We start from the raw sequence: 19349 nt of genomic DNA on the forward strand, positions 1-19349 counted from the left end.
TAGGGGATTGGTCCAGGCCTGAACTCTCTCCGCTTATCTAAGTCCTAATAATAACTTCAAGTCTTTGTGCTTTGATTAAAATATAAAAGAAAGAATATACACTGGCCCAATGATTTGAGTATTTGGCTTTAAGATTGCTCTACTATCAAGAGCACTATAACTGACCAAGGTATTTTTTGGCCGTAACCATTTATTAATTTTCCATACCTGCTTAGTGTTGTGCAGGGCTTAGGCCAGGATGATGCCTGTCTTTTTTGATCAGTGGGTCATTGATAAAGTAAGAAAGCATGTTTCTTTTGAAAATGAGTACAGCCTGACCAATACCAGGTCACTCTCAGATCGTCATCTTTCTAGAATCATCAGGATTTATGAGTACTTGGTCATGTGAATACGTTAAGATGTCAACCTTTGTACTAACTACTGATAAAATGACCATTGACCCCTAAAATGTGATGACATAGAACGCTTTTATATGTTGAAAGAGGATGCTTTTTTTTAATAGTTTTCAGAATTCCAACTCTTGGTTCTTTTTAATGTGTCACAAGCCGTGGGTTATTGGAGGTTTAACGCTCTCCTGTCAGGGATACACTAGTTCTGGCAAAAGGATTGTTTCTTTAGAATACCAAATCACTATATTTGTCCGTGTTGATCATAACAAAAAGTTTTTTTCTTGATCAAATACACATTTGAAATGATGCCTTCATGTTCAAATTTTAGTCTGTCCTCTCCATGACAACAAACCAGGAAGTCAGTCCATCACATTGTTTCGTTGCTTGTAGTATAAATATGCTGATCTGTTGAACTTCTTTGTTTCTCTGTGCAGATAAACGAGTTGAGCCATGTTCAGGTTCCTATCATGCTCATGCCAGATGACTTCAAGGCCTATTCTAAGATTAAAGTGGACAACCACCTCTTTAACAAGTAAGGTGTTTTATATGTCACAACAATGTAGTAAGATCTACTTCTCATCCCTTAAATTGTTACAAGACTAAAGAGAATCACATTTCAGACTTGCACCACCTGAAGATTGATGCTTTCTGATTTGTTTTCCTGATTTGTTTTGTTTCTGTGTTTGCAGGGAGAATATGCCGAGCCATTTCAAATTCAAGGAGTACTGCCCCCTCGTGTTCCGAAACCTCAGGGAGAGGTTCGGTATTGACGATCAGGATTTCTCGGTATAAACAGACTTCACATTTCTTCTTTTTGATCCCTATATAAATGGATCTGAATCAGTTAGAGATTGCCAGTTAATATAGATCTTCACTGAAGTGCTGTTGATGTCCTTTTTTTCTCTGTTTTTGTCAGAATCCAATCTTGCAGTTCCTTGATTTTTTTTCCCCCTCTTTCCCAGTAAGTCCCCATTTCCCAGTGCAGTCAGTGATTTGGCAGTATCTGGAGGTCATTGTGTTCCAGTGCGCTGCAGCTGTCCTCCCTTAATGTTTACTTTAGGATTCAGTTTGTTGAAGTGGATGGGGATCTCTCCAGTCTAAATAAAGAGTAGAATTTACTAAATTGCTTCCCAACAAGGTTGAAGCATAGAGCTTATGGATTTTCTTTATTATTTTTGTTTTGTTGTCATTTTTTTTAGTTCTCAGTTCATAACAATATCAAATAAATATTTTGAAGAATCCCTAAAGTGCAAATGTAATGATATTTTTTTCCTCTTGTATTGAGAAAAACCCAGCTGGTTGTATACAGTGACCTACTAAAACAACTCTTAAGAATTTATTTTAGAGGATAATTTTCTATCTTTCTGAAGAGGCAGTTCTCTAGTCGTTTCTAGTAAAGAAAAGGATTTAATGGGTGATGAATTCCTAGTGAATGAGGGATTGTGCCAGGCGATGTTGGATCATGTTACGTTGGACTCTAAAGTCTGGGCAGCAGCTGTTTGCCTCCATGTGTACAGGGGTCAGAATCTTGCAAGTTCAGACTGCTGTGTGGGAGTCGAAGGTGGATGACAGACATTATGGATTGGAAAGTTCAGTGATTTACTCCAATTTGTTTAGTTAGAATATGTCAGGATACATTTTAGATCTTTTATTTGTATACAGTTTCTTGGAGGAGTTCTTTCCACCACAAACATCAATACATTTTATTGAGATTTTATGTGAAGCAGGTGCTCAAAGTAGATGAGACTAAAATGTGACTTTTTCGCTAGTTTACAGAAAACTAGATCTATATGTCACTGTGATGTGTTTCTCCATGGTGAAACACATCTCTGGTAGAATCCACGTTGGAGGCAATTACTCCTAGTATATCTTTATATCACAGTTTATCTTTTGTGTGAGCTGTGCTACCTTTGTTCTGTTTTTGCAGAACTCTCTGACTCGCAGCGCTCCCTTGAACAGCGAGGCTCAGGGTCGCAGTGGGGCCCGCTTTCATACCTCTTACGATAAGCGCTATGTCATCAAAACCATCAGCAGCGAGGATGTGGCTGAGATGCACAACATTTTAAAGAAATATCATCAGGTGAAAAATGACTTTCTTACGATACAAAAAACTATATATAGATATATATATAAATTTTTTTGCATATTTTTAAGAGGTCTCTATAAATTCCATAACTATTGTCTTTTTTTCTTGTTTTATGACATAACTAAATAAATTGTAGTCACTTAACATTTATTTAGCATTTTTCATTTTTGATATCTTTTACTGCTTTATTTTATAAGAATTATTTCAATAAAATTGGACCGAGTACAGTTTTCCTCGGAGAGCCTTTAGACATGAGGGCCCCGTGGCCCTCATATCCATTTATCACCTCAAAGCTGATAACCAAAAAAATGCTCTTAAAGGGATCCTGCTGTGTTTTTTTCTTCGTTTTTGTTCCAGTGTACTTGTGTGCCCTGCAAAGAGCCATTGTGATCTTAAAGGACCATAAATTTGTATTCTCCTCTTTCCTTTGGTAGTTCATTGTGGAGTGCCATGGCAACACCCTACTGCCTCAGTTTCTGGGGATGTACCGTCTCACAGTGGACGGAGACGAGACCTACATGATTGTTACTCGCAATGTTTTCTCCCACCGCCTTTCTGTCTACAAAAAATATGATCTAAAGGTAAGAGGGGAAGATATACTAAAAACAAATGAAGATTTAAAAAAATTCTATTGTCTAATTAAAATATATATTGTTCATTTTCTTTCTGTAGGGTTCCACAGTGGCAAGAGAGGCCAGTGATAAGGAGAAGGTACAGTCACCTGCCGTGAGCCATAATCAGCTGTTAAACATAGATAAATGTGTTTGTACTATTTTCACAAGCCTGTTTTATCTTCATAATATGCTTCAGAAAGAATGAATTTGCTTTGCCAAAAAATGTATTACTTTCGTTTGTATTTTTGCTGTAACAAGGCTTTTTGGCAAGATATCTTTTACAGCTGGAAAACTAGTTGATTTCCCCTTAAATGTGGCCAGATCTGCCAGTTTTCTGTCTGATTGCTGTAAAGGTCACCAAAAACCGCAAAACCAAAACGAAAAAAACACACCTTAAATATTCTGCTACTGACTATTGTTTGGTTTCTATTAGGGCTGGGCGATGACTCGATTCCATCAATTAATCAAACCTTTGGTTTTAGACAGTTTCTAGAAAATGTGGATTTATTTTTCACCAATACACTCTGTGGGTTTCCATAGTTCAGAGTGATGCTAGCACACCCAAAGCCTATCGCCTGCATGACAAGCGCTTTTTTTTACAGCTTCTATTTATTTGGAATTTGAACTTGGGTTCTAAGAGGAAGCATAAGGGTCAGGCTATGAGTTCTCTTTTTTTTATAATAAACATAGTCATGTTGTTATAAAAATAAAGTCGTGGGATTACAAGAATAATCATTTGATAATAAAGTTGAAATAAGACCAGAATAAAATTATAATATTTGGAGAATGAAGCAGTAATATTATAAGAACTCAAACACAAAAAATAAACAATTAAATATTAATTATTTTCCTTGCATTAAAACATTAAAACAACCTTTTCTTATAAATTTGAAACCTTCTGGTAAAACTGCTAATATTATGTCAACGTTGCTGTAATTAAATAAAAATTCCCGTAGACTCGAAATAACACTATGCTGTACAGCTCACAGAAGGGATGATTAAAATAAGCTGCTTTCTGAAAATATTTATTTTATAATTTATAATGTTTTAGAAAAGAAAGCAAGACAAAAACATGTAAATTTTATATGTAAACCATATCATCCAGCCTTAGTGTCCATTTTTAAAGAATGGGGCCATTAACATTTTATTCCTCTCACACTGGTCCACAAGCTTGGTCACAAACTGCTGTGGGATGGCATCCCATTCCTCAACCAGCATTTATTGCAAGTCATCCAGTGGTTGTTTTAGTCACTTCGGCACACCCAACCTAATCCCAGTGATTAAGAGATATTGGAAATCCCCGGTTGCAGAATCACATCTCTGCATTAAAATGGCTTTCAGTGAGGATGAGTCTTGTTTTTATGTCAACTATGAACTTCCACCACACTGCAGAGGATTTGTAGGGTTTCAATAGAGCAACCCATATCCTCGATTCTGCTGCTCAACCCACAAATGCATTTTCCTCACAAACATGATTCTCTTTAAGGGGCAATAAATAAGATTCATTACCATAATACCACCTATTCTCGCTACAACAAACAGACCATAGGCCAAATCAGTGTTCTTTACGTTTTGTTTTAAGCTTAGTTTAAAACCAGTGAAGGTTTTGTAAAAAGTTCTTAATGAGTAATTACAAAACTTTACCAGTAAGTATGCAGTTGCCCTTATGGAGCTACATGTCAGTTCAAAGCCACATGGAAAATAACAGAATGAGATGGAAAACAACCTGCGTTTTTCTAGTGTTGTCGAAAACCCACACAGCTCGCTGTCATCGCCCAAATGGACAAGCACCATTTCAGTGTTTGCCTTTGCTTCCTTTGGGTGGAAAATGACAGCAGAAAAATGTCCATCTCCTTTCAGTCAGAACCCACCTCATCCCTCCGTCCCCGCTCTAGCTGCTGCATGCCTTTTGTGTCCCATGCATCCCTTCTAACCTTGCTTCTGCAGCTCACATAGGTTCCCTGCTTGCTGTTTGTGTGAAAGATAGGGGGGTGTGAAACTGTGTGTCTGGGTTTATGTTGATTAAGAAACTTTTCTCAATCTGATGTTGTCTCAGTTGAGTAGTCTTTCTGTATAGTCACGTGTAGTGATTGTGTGTACCTGACTGGGTTGCGTCTATACTTTGTCTGAAAATATGAGGAAAATCGTTTCTGTTTTTGACACTACTGAGAGAGTTTGACTATTGGATGTATTTTTCACAAAATAATCTTCAAAAATTGGTATAGGAGAGTCTTTTTTTTGATTTTTTGGTTTTTTACTGAGCTCTTTGCTACATCATGTCATACATCAGTGATTTGGTGCAATGGCTTAGGGCTATTTTGAGGGAATGATTGTCCTTAGTAGGATCTTTTTTCCCCTGTTGGTTGTGTAAGGTAGCCACCGTTTCCTCCTGAGTGCTGTGAGCTTTCCACTTTTTATTTTTTTTATTATATACTGGAGCTTGAGTTGTTGGGCACCAAGCACTGAAGCATAGAAGACTTCAGGGAATCTCCTAACTAAATTTAGCTCTCTGCAGCTGGAGGAATGAAAACAAAACATCACCCGGGTTAAAACAAATGAGTGGAAGGCCAGAGCAGCTGAGGAATTAACACACACGTGAGCCCCACTGTGTGACCTCTTTCTCTCGGCAGCACAGCTGTCTATGAAATACAGTTTACTGTCTAGCAATAGGGATGAAGGAACGACACTATGTATTTGTGTCAAAACAGGTAAGAAGATTGTATCATATTAATTGAGAAAAATTTAAGAAATCTTTTGTTTTTGCTTTTTCATAATTGTTTGGGTTAATATACCCTTAGAAATGTCAAATGTCACAATGCTAAATTCATACTTACTGCACTCCCCACAATTATTAACAAATAATATATGAAAAGTCTCAACGTGTTCATTTCCTTATTGCAGTATCATAATATCACTCTGAAAAAATGTTATATTCTGATTAATAGTTTTTGTTTAAATATATAACATCAAGCTTTTCACAAGTTTAAGTCACATTTGACACTATTCATCATTTCAAAATCTCTCCAGGTCCTTAGTCATTTTTAACCTTCCCTTCATTTCAGTTTACCACACATATTTTCTACAAATTTTCAACCTAAATCATTACAAAAGATTGATGATGTTTCAGATGAACCATTTGTATGTGGCCATATGTTTTTAAGTTACATAGCTTAAAGACCCATTGAGTGACGAATTAGATTTGTTTGCCAATGTCATACATTCTTTCAAAATGGATTAGTATTTGAGAAGCTTTTGGAACTGCTTTAGCGTCCATGGTATGTTTCCAAAGAAAAATAGGATCACAGCATCACATATCCTCCACTTATCTAAGATGGCATGAGGTTCTTTACAACATTTGTTGCTTATTTTATACCTAAACACCAGGAGCTACTTTTGTTTCCAATACAATAAATCGAAGCCCGTTGCTCCTGTACAGTTTAGCAAATTCCATTTATTTATATTTATGATGTTACTTGTCATTTAGTAGCTTTGGTGATTCTAAGTTGCTACTTTTTGCAGCAAGTCTCCAACAGTGAATATTTGAGCCTTTTTTTCTCTCTTCACTGTTCATCACTATATTGTATTACTATAATTGTAACCATGGACACATTCAAGGTGATGTGGGTGAGCCGTCACACCATCAGTTCCAGAAACTACACACAAAACAAGAAACCTTGTAGTAGCGCATGATGGATTAGTTCAACCCTGCTCAACCACACACAAGGGTAAAAAGCTTGTGGGGTTTAGTTGACCCTGTCTCTTATGACCGTGGGAGGATTAAACAAATATTTCTAACCCAGAAATGCTTCCATGCAGAAAAACTGTACCCAAAAGAAAGTTAATTATGCTTCAAAGCAAGGTTAATATTTAGCAGTGTCAATAATTGTGGAGTGTGCTGTAATAACATTCCTTAAGTGTAAAAGTTTAGGCATAAGGAGTAGGTAGTATGTGTCAGGACAGTGACACAGCTTCATATGCACTTACTGTCCACATGTATACAGAGATGTTGCACTTTTCAAGTGGTTATCAAAGCATTGCACTGACATCCACTCCGACTAACATCAAAGTCGCAGACACAGCAGCTCACCACTGAGATCAAGAATCATTTGCATTGTACCATTTGATACATGCTTCACTATGACAGTACGCTGTGTGTATGTGGAGAAACGCACCACACACACAAACAACAAGCACAGCACTGTACGGTCCTCTCCAAACTGCATGGCCCTCTCCCCCTCATGCATGCAGCTGCATGGTATCTAATAATTTTCTGCATCCTTTTATGAAGTGGTGTTATTTCCTAACACATTTTGATGAGTGTAAGCATCAGCGCTATTCTTTTGCACGATGTCAACGTCTTCTGTTAAAGCCATACACAGTATGACGTTTGGGCTTTTCTCTCCCATGGAATGAATGTTGTGGTTCCCGTCGCTGCCGTCTCTGGTATTGGTTGTCGCAAAAATGGCAGCTGACTTTCCTGACATGTTTTTATAGTGTTTGTGGAGGATTTGTTGTTTGGCAACTTAACTAGGTCATAATCCACCACTAGTCTTTGACAGGTTTGTCGGCTCACGCCAGTTGCCTGCGGTGAGCCACATAAATGCTGTCCTTAGGATATTTTTGATTTTTTATTCCACTATTCCATGTTAAGGATGCTTCTCTAGATCTCTAGCTAGCTGTCTGACTCTCCTTAAGATGTCAGGCCACACACTCTTTCTATAAGATTATTTTTCTCCCAACTGCAGCACCAGTTGGTGTCTCCATTGCAGGCACTTGGCTCTACTGTGAGAAAATGAATGTGAGCTGCCTTATGTTTGTCTCCCTTTAAATAGAAACCGTAAGCTCTTAGAAATAGTACCACACTTGTTCAGAAATTTAGCTGACTGCAGATCTTTGGAATACCAAATAGTTAGTTGCTTCCCTGCTCTATCTAGGTCCAGATCCTTCCTCTTTAGACTTTGCTCTGCCAGGTTGCTTCCTTTCTATGTGAAAGCTTTATGGCAGGAAAAGGTTAGAGAACCAATAAAAACAGGCTGAAAGGACTTGTAAAGAATATTTCTCTGACTTTGGGAAATAATCCTATAAAGTGTGTAACTAATAGGAGCAATTTTTATGTCTATCTTTCTTAAGTCTTACCCTATTTCCTGTAGGAGGCTAACAGATCTTCTGGAGTCAGCTCATGAAAGTGTCATAGAGATCGTCCGCGTGATGCCCTTTCCAATCTTCCTCCTCAAGAAAAAACAAAACTATTGTGCTCTTGTTAAATTTGAAACACTTTGCCTTTACTTCCAACTTCCTTCCTCTTTTCTTTCTTCTCTTCTCCTTTCTCCTCCATCCCTTCCATCCTTCCCTCACCCCACCCTCCCCTTCTCTAGCAGCCACCCCCACCAGAGGATGTGCCCCCGCGGCAAAAATCTGGTAACGTTCAGCAAAGGCTGCAAACACTGCGGATTGCCACACGCTTTTACTGTGCCATGAAACACGTAAGAGATGTAAGAGAACCAGGGCTCATATATCAGGCATGATCTATTAAACCAATTTTTTTGTCACTGTGATACGACATATCTATTTATTTTTGCAACTGGTTATTTTTTAATTTTTTGTATTCTCCGCACCAAGTCACTGTTATTTTAGGCCCATAATATGCACGTATTTCATTAATCTACAGTCGACCTTTTTTCCTCTGTTTTGCCAGACACTTTTGTTTTCACTCAGTTCCACCGACATTTATCTGAAACACCTGAGCGCCAGAAATAATTGAAGTTCGTTTTTTATTTTTCAAAATTTTTTATGTTGCTTAACAATCAAAACTAATTTGTTTTGATGTCATACAGTGAATGCTAATTTCTTCTTAACAGAGTAACAGAACTGTCCAAAAAGACAGTTTAGTGTTTAATATCTACCAGTGTTGTTCAGGTATGTCCAAGTTTTTTTTTTAAAATAGTTACCCAATTCTACCATCAAACCATTTTTAGTTTCACTGTATAAAATAATTTTAATATAAGAAAAAAGTGGCAAAAGCACAGGAGTTTTCTTTTCCTGTATAAAGCAAAAAGTGAAACGGTGCTTACCATCCCTACAGGCCCCACTGCCTTATGCTGAGCACTAGGCGCCTTAGGGTGGTGATAAATTTTATGTTTACTTCCAGTGAAGCAGTGTTTAGCTGCTGGGATATAATGTATATGATAAAACATTGACAGTCATGGTGAGAAAACTAAAGGAGCCCCACCGACTCAGTTTTAAAGACACAGTTGGTAAGCGAGGGGGGGGTGTCTGTAAAGCAGCGACCTGCAAGCTAGCCACCGGAGCACATAGCCCCGCTAATTATCCAACTAATGTCAGCTTGATGTTCTTTTTCTACTCTACAGCTGCATCAGAATCTAAGTACATAAATATAATAGCATATTGATATGGCAGCATTATAGTTATTTTTGTTTTATTTGAGATCACAGCCTCAAATAATAGTACAGTGATATTTTTAACACAAGTTTGTCTCAAAGGCCTACTGCCATTACAACTTTAATGGCCATTTACGTAATGAAAAAAGCTGTGTTCAGTCTAGAATCAGCGATCATTGTTATTGCTGTTACCAAAGTCATAAAAGAACAATGGATGACATTTTTCAAGGCTCTGGAAAGGCTTTGTAAGCCTTTTCTCTCTTTTTTTGATATTCACCTCTGTTTTACCGCTTTCTTCTTTATATCAGTGGCACACACGTAAGAGTCATACTTTTGCATTGCTTTTGCAGTCAGTATTGCAGCAAATCCATCAGCCTAGGTGCTGGATTCTCCAACTTCTGTTCTCTCTGGATTCAGCCTCATAGATACACTGTCACGTGTCATTTCATGTCACGCATAAAGTGTCCCAGTCCATCAAGTTGTTCATCCCATGTTTATTGTAATTTGGAGGTCTATGTCTGGATGTATATATGTGCTCCCAGTGTCCCTGTTTGTGAAATGGATCTGTCTGTATGTGTATGGATGTGTGTCAATGTTGTCCTGTCGGTGCACAGTCTAGTTGCTATGAAGTCATGTGTTGCTGCTCTTCTCCTGTTGCTGTAGAAACATTCTAGTAGCTAAACTGCAGCCGTTGCCCTGTTACCTCATTTCCTGCTCTTATTTTTCCTCAGTGACTCAAAAGTTGGCTCCCCATTCTTCCCTACCATAACAATGCTTCCCCCAACAGGCTGTGGGCAGTACTGCAGCACAGTTTAATAAAAGGATAATAAATCCTAGTCAGAGTGTCCTGTATTTTGCAAGTCGGCTGATATGTATAAATTAATCCTATAAATAGACTGACTTCATTGGATCAAATTGTTGTGGTATTTCCAACCATATTTTGTCTTGCGTCTTAGAAGAACCTTGCACAATTCGTCTGATCCGGTTGGTTTTCATATCAAAGCCACCTCTTTACACAGCTTTAAAGGGCATATTTTATACCAATTCTGGGTCATTAGCATCAAAACAAATCCTTATGGTAAATCTATTTCAATCAGTTATCCTTTTCAGTGGTAATTTATATGCTTTTATATTCAGAAAGCATACAAGTCCTAAGTGACAACTTTTGAAACCAGACCTTTAGTCAGTATTTTCAGTTTGGTCCACATCATGGCTTCCACAGCAGAGCCTTCTCATCTGGTCTCCCCATGATGGTCCCTGTCCCGCCTTCATCATCCTTGTGGGACAAATTGCCACATAGGACTTCATAATGAGAACTTGCATTTGAGCCGGAGACCTCACTATCATTTTCAGCTGTGCTCTTGTTTCTTTTTTGTTTTTTTTTCTGCTTTGTGTTTTACCTTTAAACGAAAGTTATCATTGGGATGCACAACACTGAACACAACTTGTAAAAAAACAATCAAGTAAATATGCCCTTTAAGCCCGCCTTTTCTTAGTGACGGAGCGTATGGATCTGCAAGTTGCATTTGAAGCACTGTTTAAGTATATGTGACATGAGTAAAAGTTAACCCATTTCCAAAGAAAATGTTTGAAAAGTGCAGATGATGCATCAAGATCTGTACTCTTCTGTGAGCATGCTGCATGCACTGTGTTAAACAGTAATATTATCTGATGTTTGACTGAATCTGAAAACAGTAATCAACCGATCACAAATTTGAAACTTTGCTATTGCACAGGGTATTTCAACATGCAAATCTCCTGTCAGAAGCATTGAGGCATTCAATGTTGACTGAGGATTGGGCCTTTTGAAATACCTTGAAATATGTTGGGCAAAACAAGTATAGCATCTAATGCATTTACATATTCTATGCTATTCAGATGTTTTTCAGTATCCAGAAAAAACTTATCTTGCTGGTACCGTTGCAACTTTTCCTCTTCTTTTTATTCCAAGAATAAATTTGTCTTTAGATTGTTGCCCAATATTTCTGAGTCTGTCTTGCAGTTTGAACTGTTTCTGTCTGGATGCTAATCTCTGGCACTAATGAACAGGCTAAGGAGCTGCCCACCTACAAGGACAATGACTTCATCAACGACGGGCAGAAGATTTACATCGATGGGGAGAACAAAAAAATGTTCCTGGAAAAGCTTAGGAAAGACGTGGAGGTATGGACACACGGGCGTCTCTGCTCATTATGTCTCCGCACTTTGTGTCTTCCATTGCTCAACCCTCTCGCCGTCGTCCTCAGTTCTTGGCCCAGTTGAAGCTCATGGATTACAGTCTGCTCGTGGGGATCCATGACGTCGAGCGAGCCGAGCAGGAGGAGGTGGAGACAGAGGACATTGAAGCGGAGGAGGAGGGCGAGAGTGACGGGGGGGTCATTGGGACACCCCCCGACAGTCCCAGCAACACCCTAGATAGTACCAAGCCGCTGTCACCTGGAGAGTTTGATCCCACCATTGACGTCTACGCCATCAAAAGCAACGACAGTGAGTGCCTGTCTAATTGGTTGCGTCAGTTTTATAACGCAACAGGGAGATGCTGTTAAATAGAACTGAGAGCTCCCTCTAGTGGCTGAAGATTGATTTCCACAAATCTGTAGTAAATGTCTGTTTCCTTTACCTGTTTCTACAGATGCATACATTGTCTTACATTGGTTTGCTTCAAACTGCAGGTGCTCCCAGAAAGGAGGTTTACTTTATGGCTGTTATCGACATCCTGCAGCATTATGATGCCAAAAAGAAAGCTGCTCATGCCGCCAAAACAGTCAAACATGGGGTAGGTGGATGATTGCATCTGGTAGATCTGGTAACCGGTAAAAAGTGTTGTGGTTGTAATGTGACAAAATATGAACAAGTTCTTTGCCATTTCTGAAGACATGTTATTTCCATCCTTTTTGTCCTTCCTTTCTTACATATGTACTTTTTTCTTGATTCTTCCACCTTTCATGTTCTTTCCTTCTTGCGATCTTCCTTGTTTCCCCCTCACACGTCCGTCCTTCCTTCCATTTTTTCTCGTGCCCTTATCCCCTACCTTGTCTTTTGTCCTTCCTCCTATCGTCCCTTCCCTTTTTGTCTCCTTCCTTCTCTCCTTTCTTCCTTGACTCCCTCCTTATAATTCTTCCACCTTGATGACATTTCTTCTTCTCTTATTGGTCGTTTCTCTCTTCATTCCTTTTTCTTCTTTCCTTGTTTGTGTCAGTCATTTCTTTCTTCTTTTCTTGTGTCCTTCATTTCGTCTTTGTTCATTTTCCCTCTGCTGGACGTAAGAAGAAAAAGATGCCGCTTAAGCAGCAGCTCAACTGTTTTTTGTTGAGCTAAACGTGAAATACGTTTGTGTTCCTCTCTCTAGGCAGGAGCAGAAATCTCTACCGTGAACCCAGAGCAATACTCCAAGAGATTTTATGAGTTCATCACCGCCATCCTGTCATAGCCCCCCAGAACGACAAGAGCACCAAGGCACATGGGAAAGAGAGGGAAGGTGGGAGGGAGTGCAGGATGGGGAAGGAGAGAGGAAAGCATGGACAGGGTGAGGGGGCGCTGGAGGCCGAATTAATAAGGTGTCCCTCTTCCCTCTGGTTATTTGTAGTTGGTTTCTCTCTTTCATTGGGGTGCCGTCTGTCTGCAGCTAAACAAAACATTGTTTGTTTACATTTAACCTCTCCTGTTGAATTCTGTTTTCACATGTAACTTTGGATGATGAGGTCGTTTTTAAGCAAGTGTCCAAAAGTCATTCAATTTGTCAGGCGTTCTTGTTTATAGTTATCGATGTCGGCCTGTAGTTTTGTTTTTAATAGTTATTAATAATATTATTAATAACCCCTCCCTTACTCCTCAAAAAAAAAAAATCCAGCACCGGCTTTTTTGTTGTTGTTGTTGTCCTTTTTCAATGTGATATTTGTTGTTTTCCTCATTGTTCAGTGGGAGGCTGAATTTCTAAAAGCCGCTCTGGCCGTGAATGTTGAGCCTCGCCTGATGCTTCGTTCCAGGGAGTAGAAAGCAGTCTTCCAAGAGGCCAACAACCAAACGTGCTCCCAAACAGCTGTTCACGCACCCAGCCAAACAAAGCTTCCTCACTCACCCCCACGTTTTTTTTTGTTTACATTATATAACTAGACTATATAATGCATGTTTACTCCCCACTCTGTCTGTGATTGTTTTTTTTTTTTTCCTTTGTGACATACCGTGATTTCTAATGCAAAAGGGAAGACTGAATCTCTACAAATGAGAGGTAAAAAAGATGTGTGCAGCTTCCTTTATTGTCCTCTGGAAATAGTTCACCATTGTTGTGGGAGATAGCAGTTTCTGTTCCTGCTGCCGAGAATTGCCCAGAAGTCATTAGTGACAGCTTTAAGAGCGAGTCACTGCTCAGTAGAGAAACAAACATGTATTTAAAGCAAAAAGGCCCCGTAATTTTTTATTTTTCACTTTGCCGACTGCACCTTATGAGTGAAACCCAAACTGTTGCACTTTCATTCTTCATCAGGATCTTTTATTCTGTTACACGCGCAGCAGAAAGACAAACTGAGCTCGCTCATCTCAGAACCGAAGCCTGATCTCGGATCCCGTCTTCCCCGACATCACCCGTCTGCCCGTCTTTTACTCGGGTTGGTTTGGAAGAATTTACTGCAATATTTAACGTGGATGTAGAGGGGTTAATTTTATATCTCTAAATCAACCTTTCTAATCCTGTTAGGGGCGCTCTGCGACGTCGCAGTAGTGCTGCACAAAAAGGCGGTTTACCTCTGACTTCGTATCAGTGTTCAAAAAATTGGGGAGGAAGGAGATCAGGAGTAGCCGCGGATTCATTTTTCCCCTAACAGCAACATTATCTAACCTCGTTTTTGACTGGTGTGTGTATGTGTTTTTCGTTTTGTTTTTCTTTGTCATTGTTCTCACTGTTTTTTATCTGTCTTTGTTTGTTTTTTTAATCATTGCTCTTTTTTTTAATTATTTTGTATATTTTGCACAAGAGGAAAGGAACCAAACGTTACAAATACGACCCCAATTAGTGGAAACGGTCTTAACAAGGGAAATGCAATATACTCGTGTAAGTTAGTGATTTGTGTGTGAGGTCGCGTTATCACCAACTGAAACAGGTCAACTCGTTCTTTCTGACTCATGCAAAAAGCTTCCAACGTCATGTTTGTTTAAGTGTCATAGATTATATTGACGTTTCTATTTTTTACATTAGATTTTAGTCTCTGAAAATAGAGGGGAAAAATGGAAAAACTCTGTGGAACAAGTAATGGTGCTGCAGTAATGAAGAATGACTCTGTTTGAATTTTTACAAGTTCTAATACTTTAAAAATAATTTTTAAAAAATGCATGTCACAGTTTCCTTTCCTCTCTTTACTCTGTCGTTCGGTCTGTTCTGTATGTGCCCCTCCACCTAAACCACGTTAAGTAGTCCCTTCTGTTGCATATTAAATAGCTGTTTTCATTGTATACACTGTGCAAGATGTGTGCCTTTATACTCCAAATTATTTAATTTTATATTTTGTAATCTTTTTTTTAAACAAGTGTAAAGGATTATTTTATTAACAGTGTGTTTACTTTGATGTTTTTTTTTTTTTTTGTGCGTGTGCAACCTTCCCTCCATTTGGCACCTGGTAGTATACTTGTCACTCAGTCCATGTAATAAAACCGTTTAATTGATCCTTTTCTAACCAACAAGGTTAAAAATGAAAAAAAAAATGAATAGTGAATATTTTAATTTTGTGGGTTTCTTTGAAATCTGTAAATGTAAATTGGTGTTTCCTTTCTGCTCAGGCTGAAAGAGATATCTCCTCACATTTTTATTATTTTTGTTTTACCCCACGTCGGTTCATGCTGGTCTTGCCTTTGTTAAAAGAGAGAGTGTGTGTGTGTGTGTGTGTGTGTGTGTGTGTGTGTGTGTGTGTGTGTGTGTGTGTGTGTGTGTGTGTGTGTGTGTGTGTGTGTGTGTGTGTGTGTGTGAGAGAGAGAGCATTGTGAAAGTGTGCGTTTTATCTCTTCTTCCACCAAACCCAGATGCAGTCATGGTAGATTTTTGTTTATTCATTCCACAGTGAGATGTTGGTGATCATCGTGCTCCATCTCTGTAAATGGTCTTTCACATGCAATAGAACAGTGTACATGTCACGCGCCGCTTTGTTCCGTTTTCTCCCCCAAAGACGCTGCTGCTGCTGAAGCTGCGAGTCGACCCGCTGCCACTGCTTCACACGCCAAAATCGCCTCTCAGCAGTCAGACCCCCAATCCCTGTGAGCTTCAGAACATTGTGTTTAGTAAAATGCGTGTTAGTTGGGATTAAATGTTTTGTTTGTTTTTTTCCCCATATTATTTCTTTTTCTTCTCTGTGGTAAATGGAGTGAGATGTGCAGTGCTCATATGTCTGTAACCGTATCCAGGGGCGGTAGGGGGCGGGGCATGAGGGAAACACATGTAAAACGGCTCCAGGGCCGGGCATCCTCTGCAGATGTGGGACAGTTTTATTAGGCTTTTAAGTTTTAAAAACTTACAAAGCTCTTTTGGTGGAAACTATTTTTCTTTTTCACAGCGCTCTAAATTGGCATGCACCACCTGACCCTGCAGAGCGTGCTCCGGTCTCAGCAGCCTCTGATGCTCTCTGACCCCGGGCGTTGCTTTAAGCATTATTTGTACGCGTCTGTGTGAGAGTATGCATGTCTGTGTTTTACAGTCTGCCGAGTGTTTCCTTTCAGTGGCAGACAGGACAAGATGAAATTGTGTTTATTGTTTATTCATACATGGTTACATAACAATTACACTCCATTCCATAAAGCAATCACTCCAAATAATTAAAGCACTTGTTCTGCCTAACTGATTCCTCTTTTTTTTTTTTACCTGTTATGTCTGAAGCTTTCAGTAAAATGGCGGTGGAAAAAAAATGAAGTGACCATAAAATTTAAAGAAAGTGAACAAAAAAAATAATTTTTTTTTCCCCCTCCAAGGCAGAGTCAGAAATGACTAACTCTTAGAGCTATATTGTGTCTGTTGAAGCTGATTCTTTAAACTTTAGACTCCTTTATTGTCCATTAAACTTACATAAAATGGACGTTTTGCTTTGGTAATGGCACAAAGACACGCAACACAAACATCAGTCAACACAAAAGGATTAAATTAAAAAATTCACTGAAACAACTTTTAACTGTTAGTAAAGTCACCAATCCTCAAAACTCTGTCATATTGTGAAGCAGGAAAAAATACAAAAGGTCAATATTTTTAATAGAAATAAATAAATAAGGGGCAAAGAAAAAAAAAAACATTCCAGTAAACGGGAACAAAAGTAGAATATCAAATTTCTTTTGACAAATAGATTAGACAAGTTTATAAATTTTCCTTTTTACATTCAAGATTTAAATTTATTGTACGATCCGCAAAATCATTCAGCTCAATATTTTGTTTGTAGACTTATTTAAATTGGCATGCCATGGATATCATGAATAATAATTTTTTAAAAAGTTACAATTTTGCACAAAAAAAAATAGTGACTCACTTTTTATTTTAAATTGTATATTTTCCTAAGTTATCCACTGCATTTTAATAAAGGTCATTTGGAAAATTAAAAGCGTTTATTAGAAAAAAAAGAACATGATCACATTGGAATCAACGAAGATAATTTGTTTGTTTGTTTGTTTTTTTCCATAGAGGTCATTTTCAAATAAAGGTGAAGCGAACATGCGCAGTCATTACTTAAAATCCTTAACTTCAAAAATTGTATAAAAATCCAAAAATCTTTTTAAAGCGCAAGACTAAAGGCTACGTGCATATAATCTACAAGTAAATTATGTTTTTTTCTTAAATTTTTGTAAAGACCGAAGTCGATGCCTTAAAGAAAAGCCTGAGATGTAAAAATTAAAGACATTTAATGGGTTCGACCTTAAGCATAGAATATATATTTGACAATTTATTATTCACGCATTATTCTCCTTGTTCGCGTCCCAAAGCTTTGCGAACGATCCGTGGCCACCATATGTTTGATCGACTCTTTTTTTTTCTTTGGCTACCAAAGCCTGTTAGTAATAAAATAGTCATTTATTTATTTTGTTGGAATCGCTTGTAGTTCCGCCCTTTCGGTTTAGATTTGAGCGTAATTAAAAATGGCTGAAACAAGAGCTTTATATGCCGACTATTAGTTATATATATATATATAGGCTATATATATATATTTTTTTATTTTATTTATTTATTTATTTATTTTGCCGTGAACGAACTATTGGCGTTTTCCTTCCCAGTGTGAATAAATAAAAAATAACGCGGTGGATAGAGAGGAGAGAGTCGCAGGAAGAGGTTCAGCCTGGAGTGTTCAACACGGAAAAGACAGAATTTAACAATCCAGCTCGATTATTGCTGAACGCTGCTGTCACTCGGTGTAGCTTCAGGTTGGAGGTATTCTGTTCTATTTGTAGAAACAGAACATTCGGGATGGTCGCTGCTGTCTACGGCTGATTTCCGCCGCAGCGCAGCGCAGTGCGGGGCGGTCCAGTCCAGTCCAGTCCAGTGCAGTGCAGTGCAGTGCTGTGGGTGGCTGTGGAAAACTGAGTACAATGTGGAGAAAAGGCAGACACCCCCGCAGACAATAAACAAAGAGCCGCTCGCCATGTGCGCCGCAGCTGCTTCGCGAGCACGCGAGCTGCAGTGAGCCGTCAGGGCCGCCAGGGGGCAGTGCGACCACTGAGGATGCCTTCTTTCAGTCAGGTAGGCTTGGTTATTCCTTTGTACGGCTGCTATTCTGAGTAATGTTTCTAAAGCTTTGAAACATAAAAACGAAGTGTTTATTTATAGCGCTTCTTTTGATAAAAAGCTCTTTGAGAAAAAGCACAGTGGTGCATTAAAAGAAGCTGAGTGTTGGCTTCTTTTAGTGTTATTAAAAGAAGCTAACATTCAACAACCAGCCACTGCGTCACTGACAGGGCTGGACTTTAGAAAAAGCTAACAGGGGCAGTAGCCCAGGGCTTTTTGGGAGGCCACAAAGGTTTTTTTATTCATTTGTTTTAATTACTGCCTGTTTTGAAAAAAATGGTTACTTTGCGAAAAACTCATTGGGTGAGTTGTATTAATAATTTCTTTTAATTGTATGAATCTAAACAATACTCAAAGTATTTCTAAAATTATAACGTTATAGTAAATTTCTTAAGAAGCAACATGGAGTTACTGGGTGGGGATGTAGTTAACCTGCCATGCATCATAACATACCTGCTGAAATACAGGACTACCCATTAATGTACTGTATTAATGGGTACATCAACTATAATGTACCCATTAACTGAGAATTTCTCCTGAGTGGACAGGGAACTAACACTGACTCCAACCCAGGGGCTAACATTCTTTTAAATCTGGCACTGGTCACTGAATCTGACCCTTTGACCTATATACTGTGGAAATATGAGTGTTCTCTTTTTATTGCATCTTAAATGTAAGCCTAGGCGTAAATTCAAGCTGGGAGACTCTGTTCAGCCTACCGGCATCATCAATTACCAAGCCTCCACCTGAGCCAACCTGCACCAGACTGTCACTCTGCTCCAGCCAATCACCACACAAGAGCTCCTTCAAAAGGCCAAACAACAACAAATCCACCCACTTCTGCTGCACTTCGACCCACCTCTTTCCCATCTCCACCCTCATCCTCCCAGGCATCTTCCATACTCCCTTCAGGCTCCTTCCTCTCCAGGCTCCACTCCACCACCAATGTCCGGGCCCGGGGGAAGACGACCCTGAGCTTCGCTCCGAGCTGATCTTCCAAGCTCACTGCGATTCTGACACGTCTTCTGCCGATGTCCGAGCGCCAAAGAACTTCAGGTCAATAACCTTTCAACTGCTGCTTTTCTCTATGTAAGTCTTAACAGATTGAAATGTTACTCTGTA

General features: G+C 38.9%; 1 protein-coding gene across 3 annotated transcripts in view; it reads left to right on the top strand.

Moving 5' to 3' along the window:
- Positions 1–16304, top strand: part of pip4k2aa (phosphatidylinositol-5-phosphate 4-kinase, type II, alpha a) — a 29173-nt gene extending 12869 nt beyond the window's left edge. Inside the window, exons 2-11 of one of the 3 annotated variants that reach the window (XM_055037496.1) lie at positions 824–921; positions 1079–1175; positions 2317–2469; positions 2910–3056; positions 3148–3186; positions 8465–8581; positions 11537–11650; positions 11734–11974; positions 12160–12263; positions 12837–16304. In XM_055037496.1, coding sequence (XP_054893471.1) covers positions 824–921; positions 1079–1175; positions 2317–2469; positions 2910–3056; positions 3148–3186; positions 8465–8581; positions 11537–11650; positions 11734–11974; positions 12160–12263; positions 12837–12917 — 1191 coding nt within the window. In that variant the 3' untranslated portion in view covers positions 12918–16304. The remainder of the gene's footprint in view (positions 1–823; positions 922–1078; positions 1176–2316; positions 2470–2909; positions 3057–3147; positions 3187–8464; positions 8582–11536; positions 11651–11733; positions 11975–12159; positions 12264–12836) is intronic. The other 2 variants (XM_055037497.1, XM_055037498.1) reach the window with 2 other exon arrangements.
- Positions 16305–19349: the final 3045 nt, after the last annotated feature.

This window comes from Poeciliopsis prolifica, unplaced genomic scaffold, assembly GCF_027474105.1.
Source record: "Poeciliopsis prolifica strain line A6 unplaced genomic scaffold, Auburn_PproV2 SCAFFOLD012, whole genome shotgun sequence".
NCBI classification, from domain to species: Eukaryota; Metazoa; Chordata; class Actinopteri; order Cyprinodontiformes; family Poeciliidae; genus Poeciliopsis; species Poeciliopsis prolifica.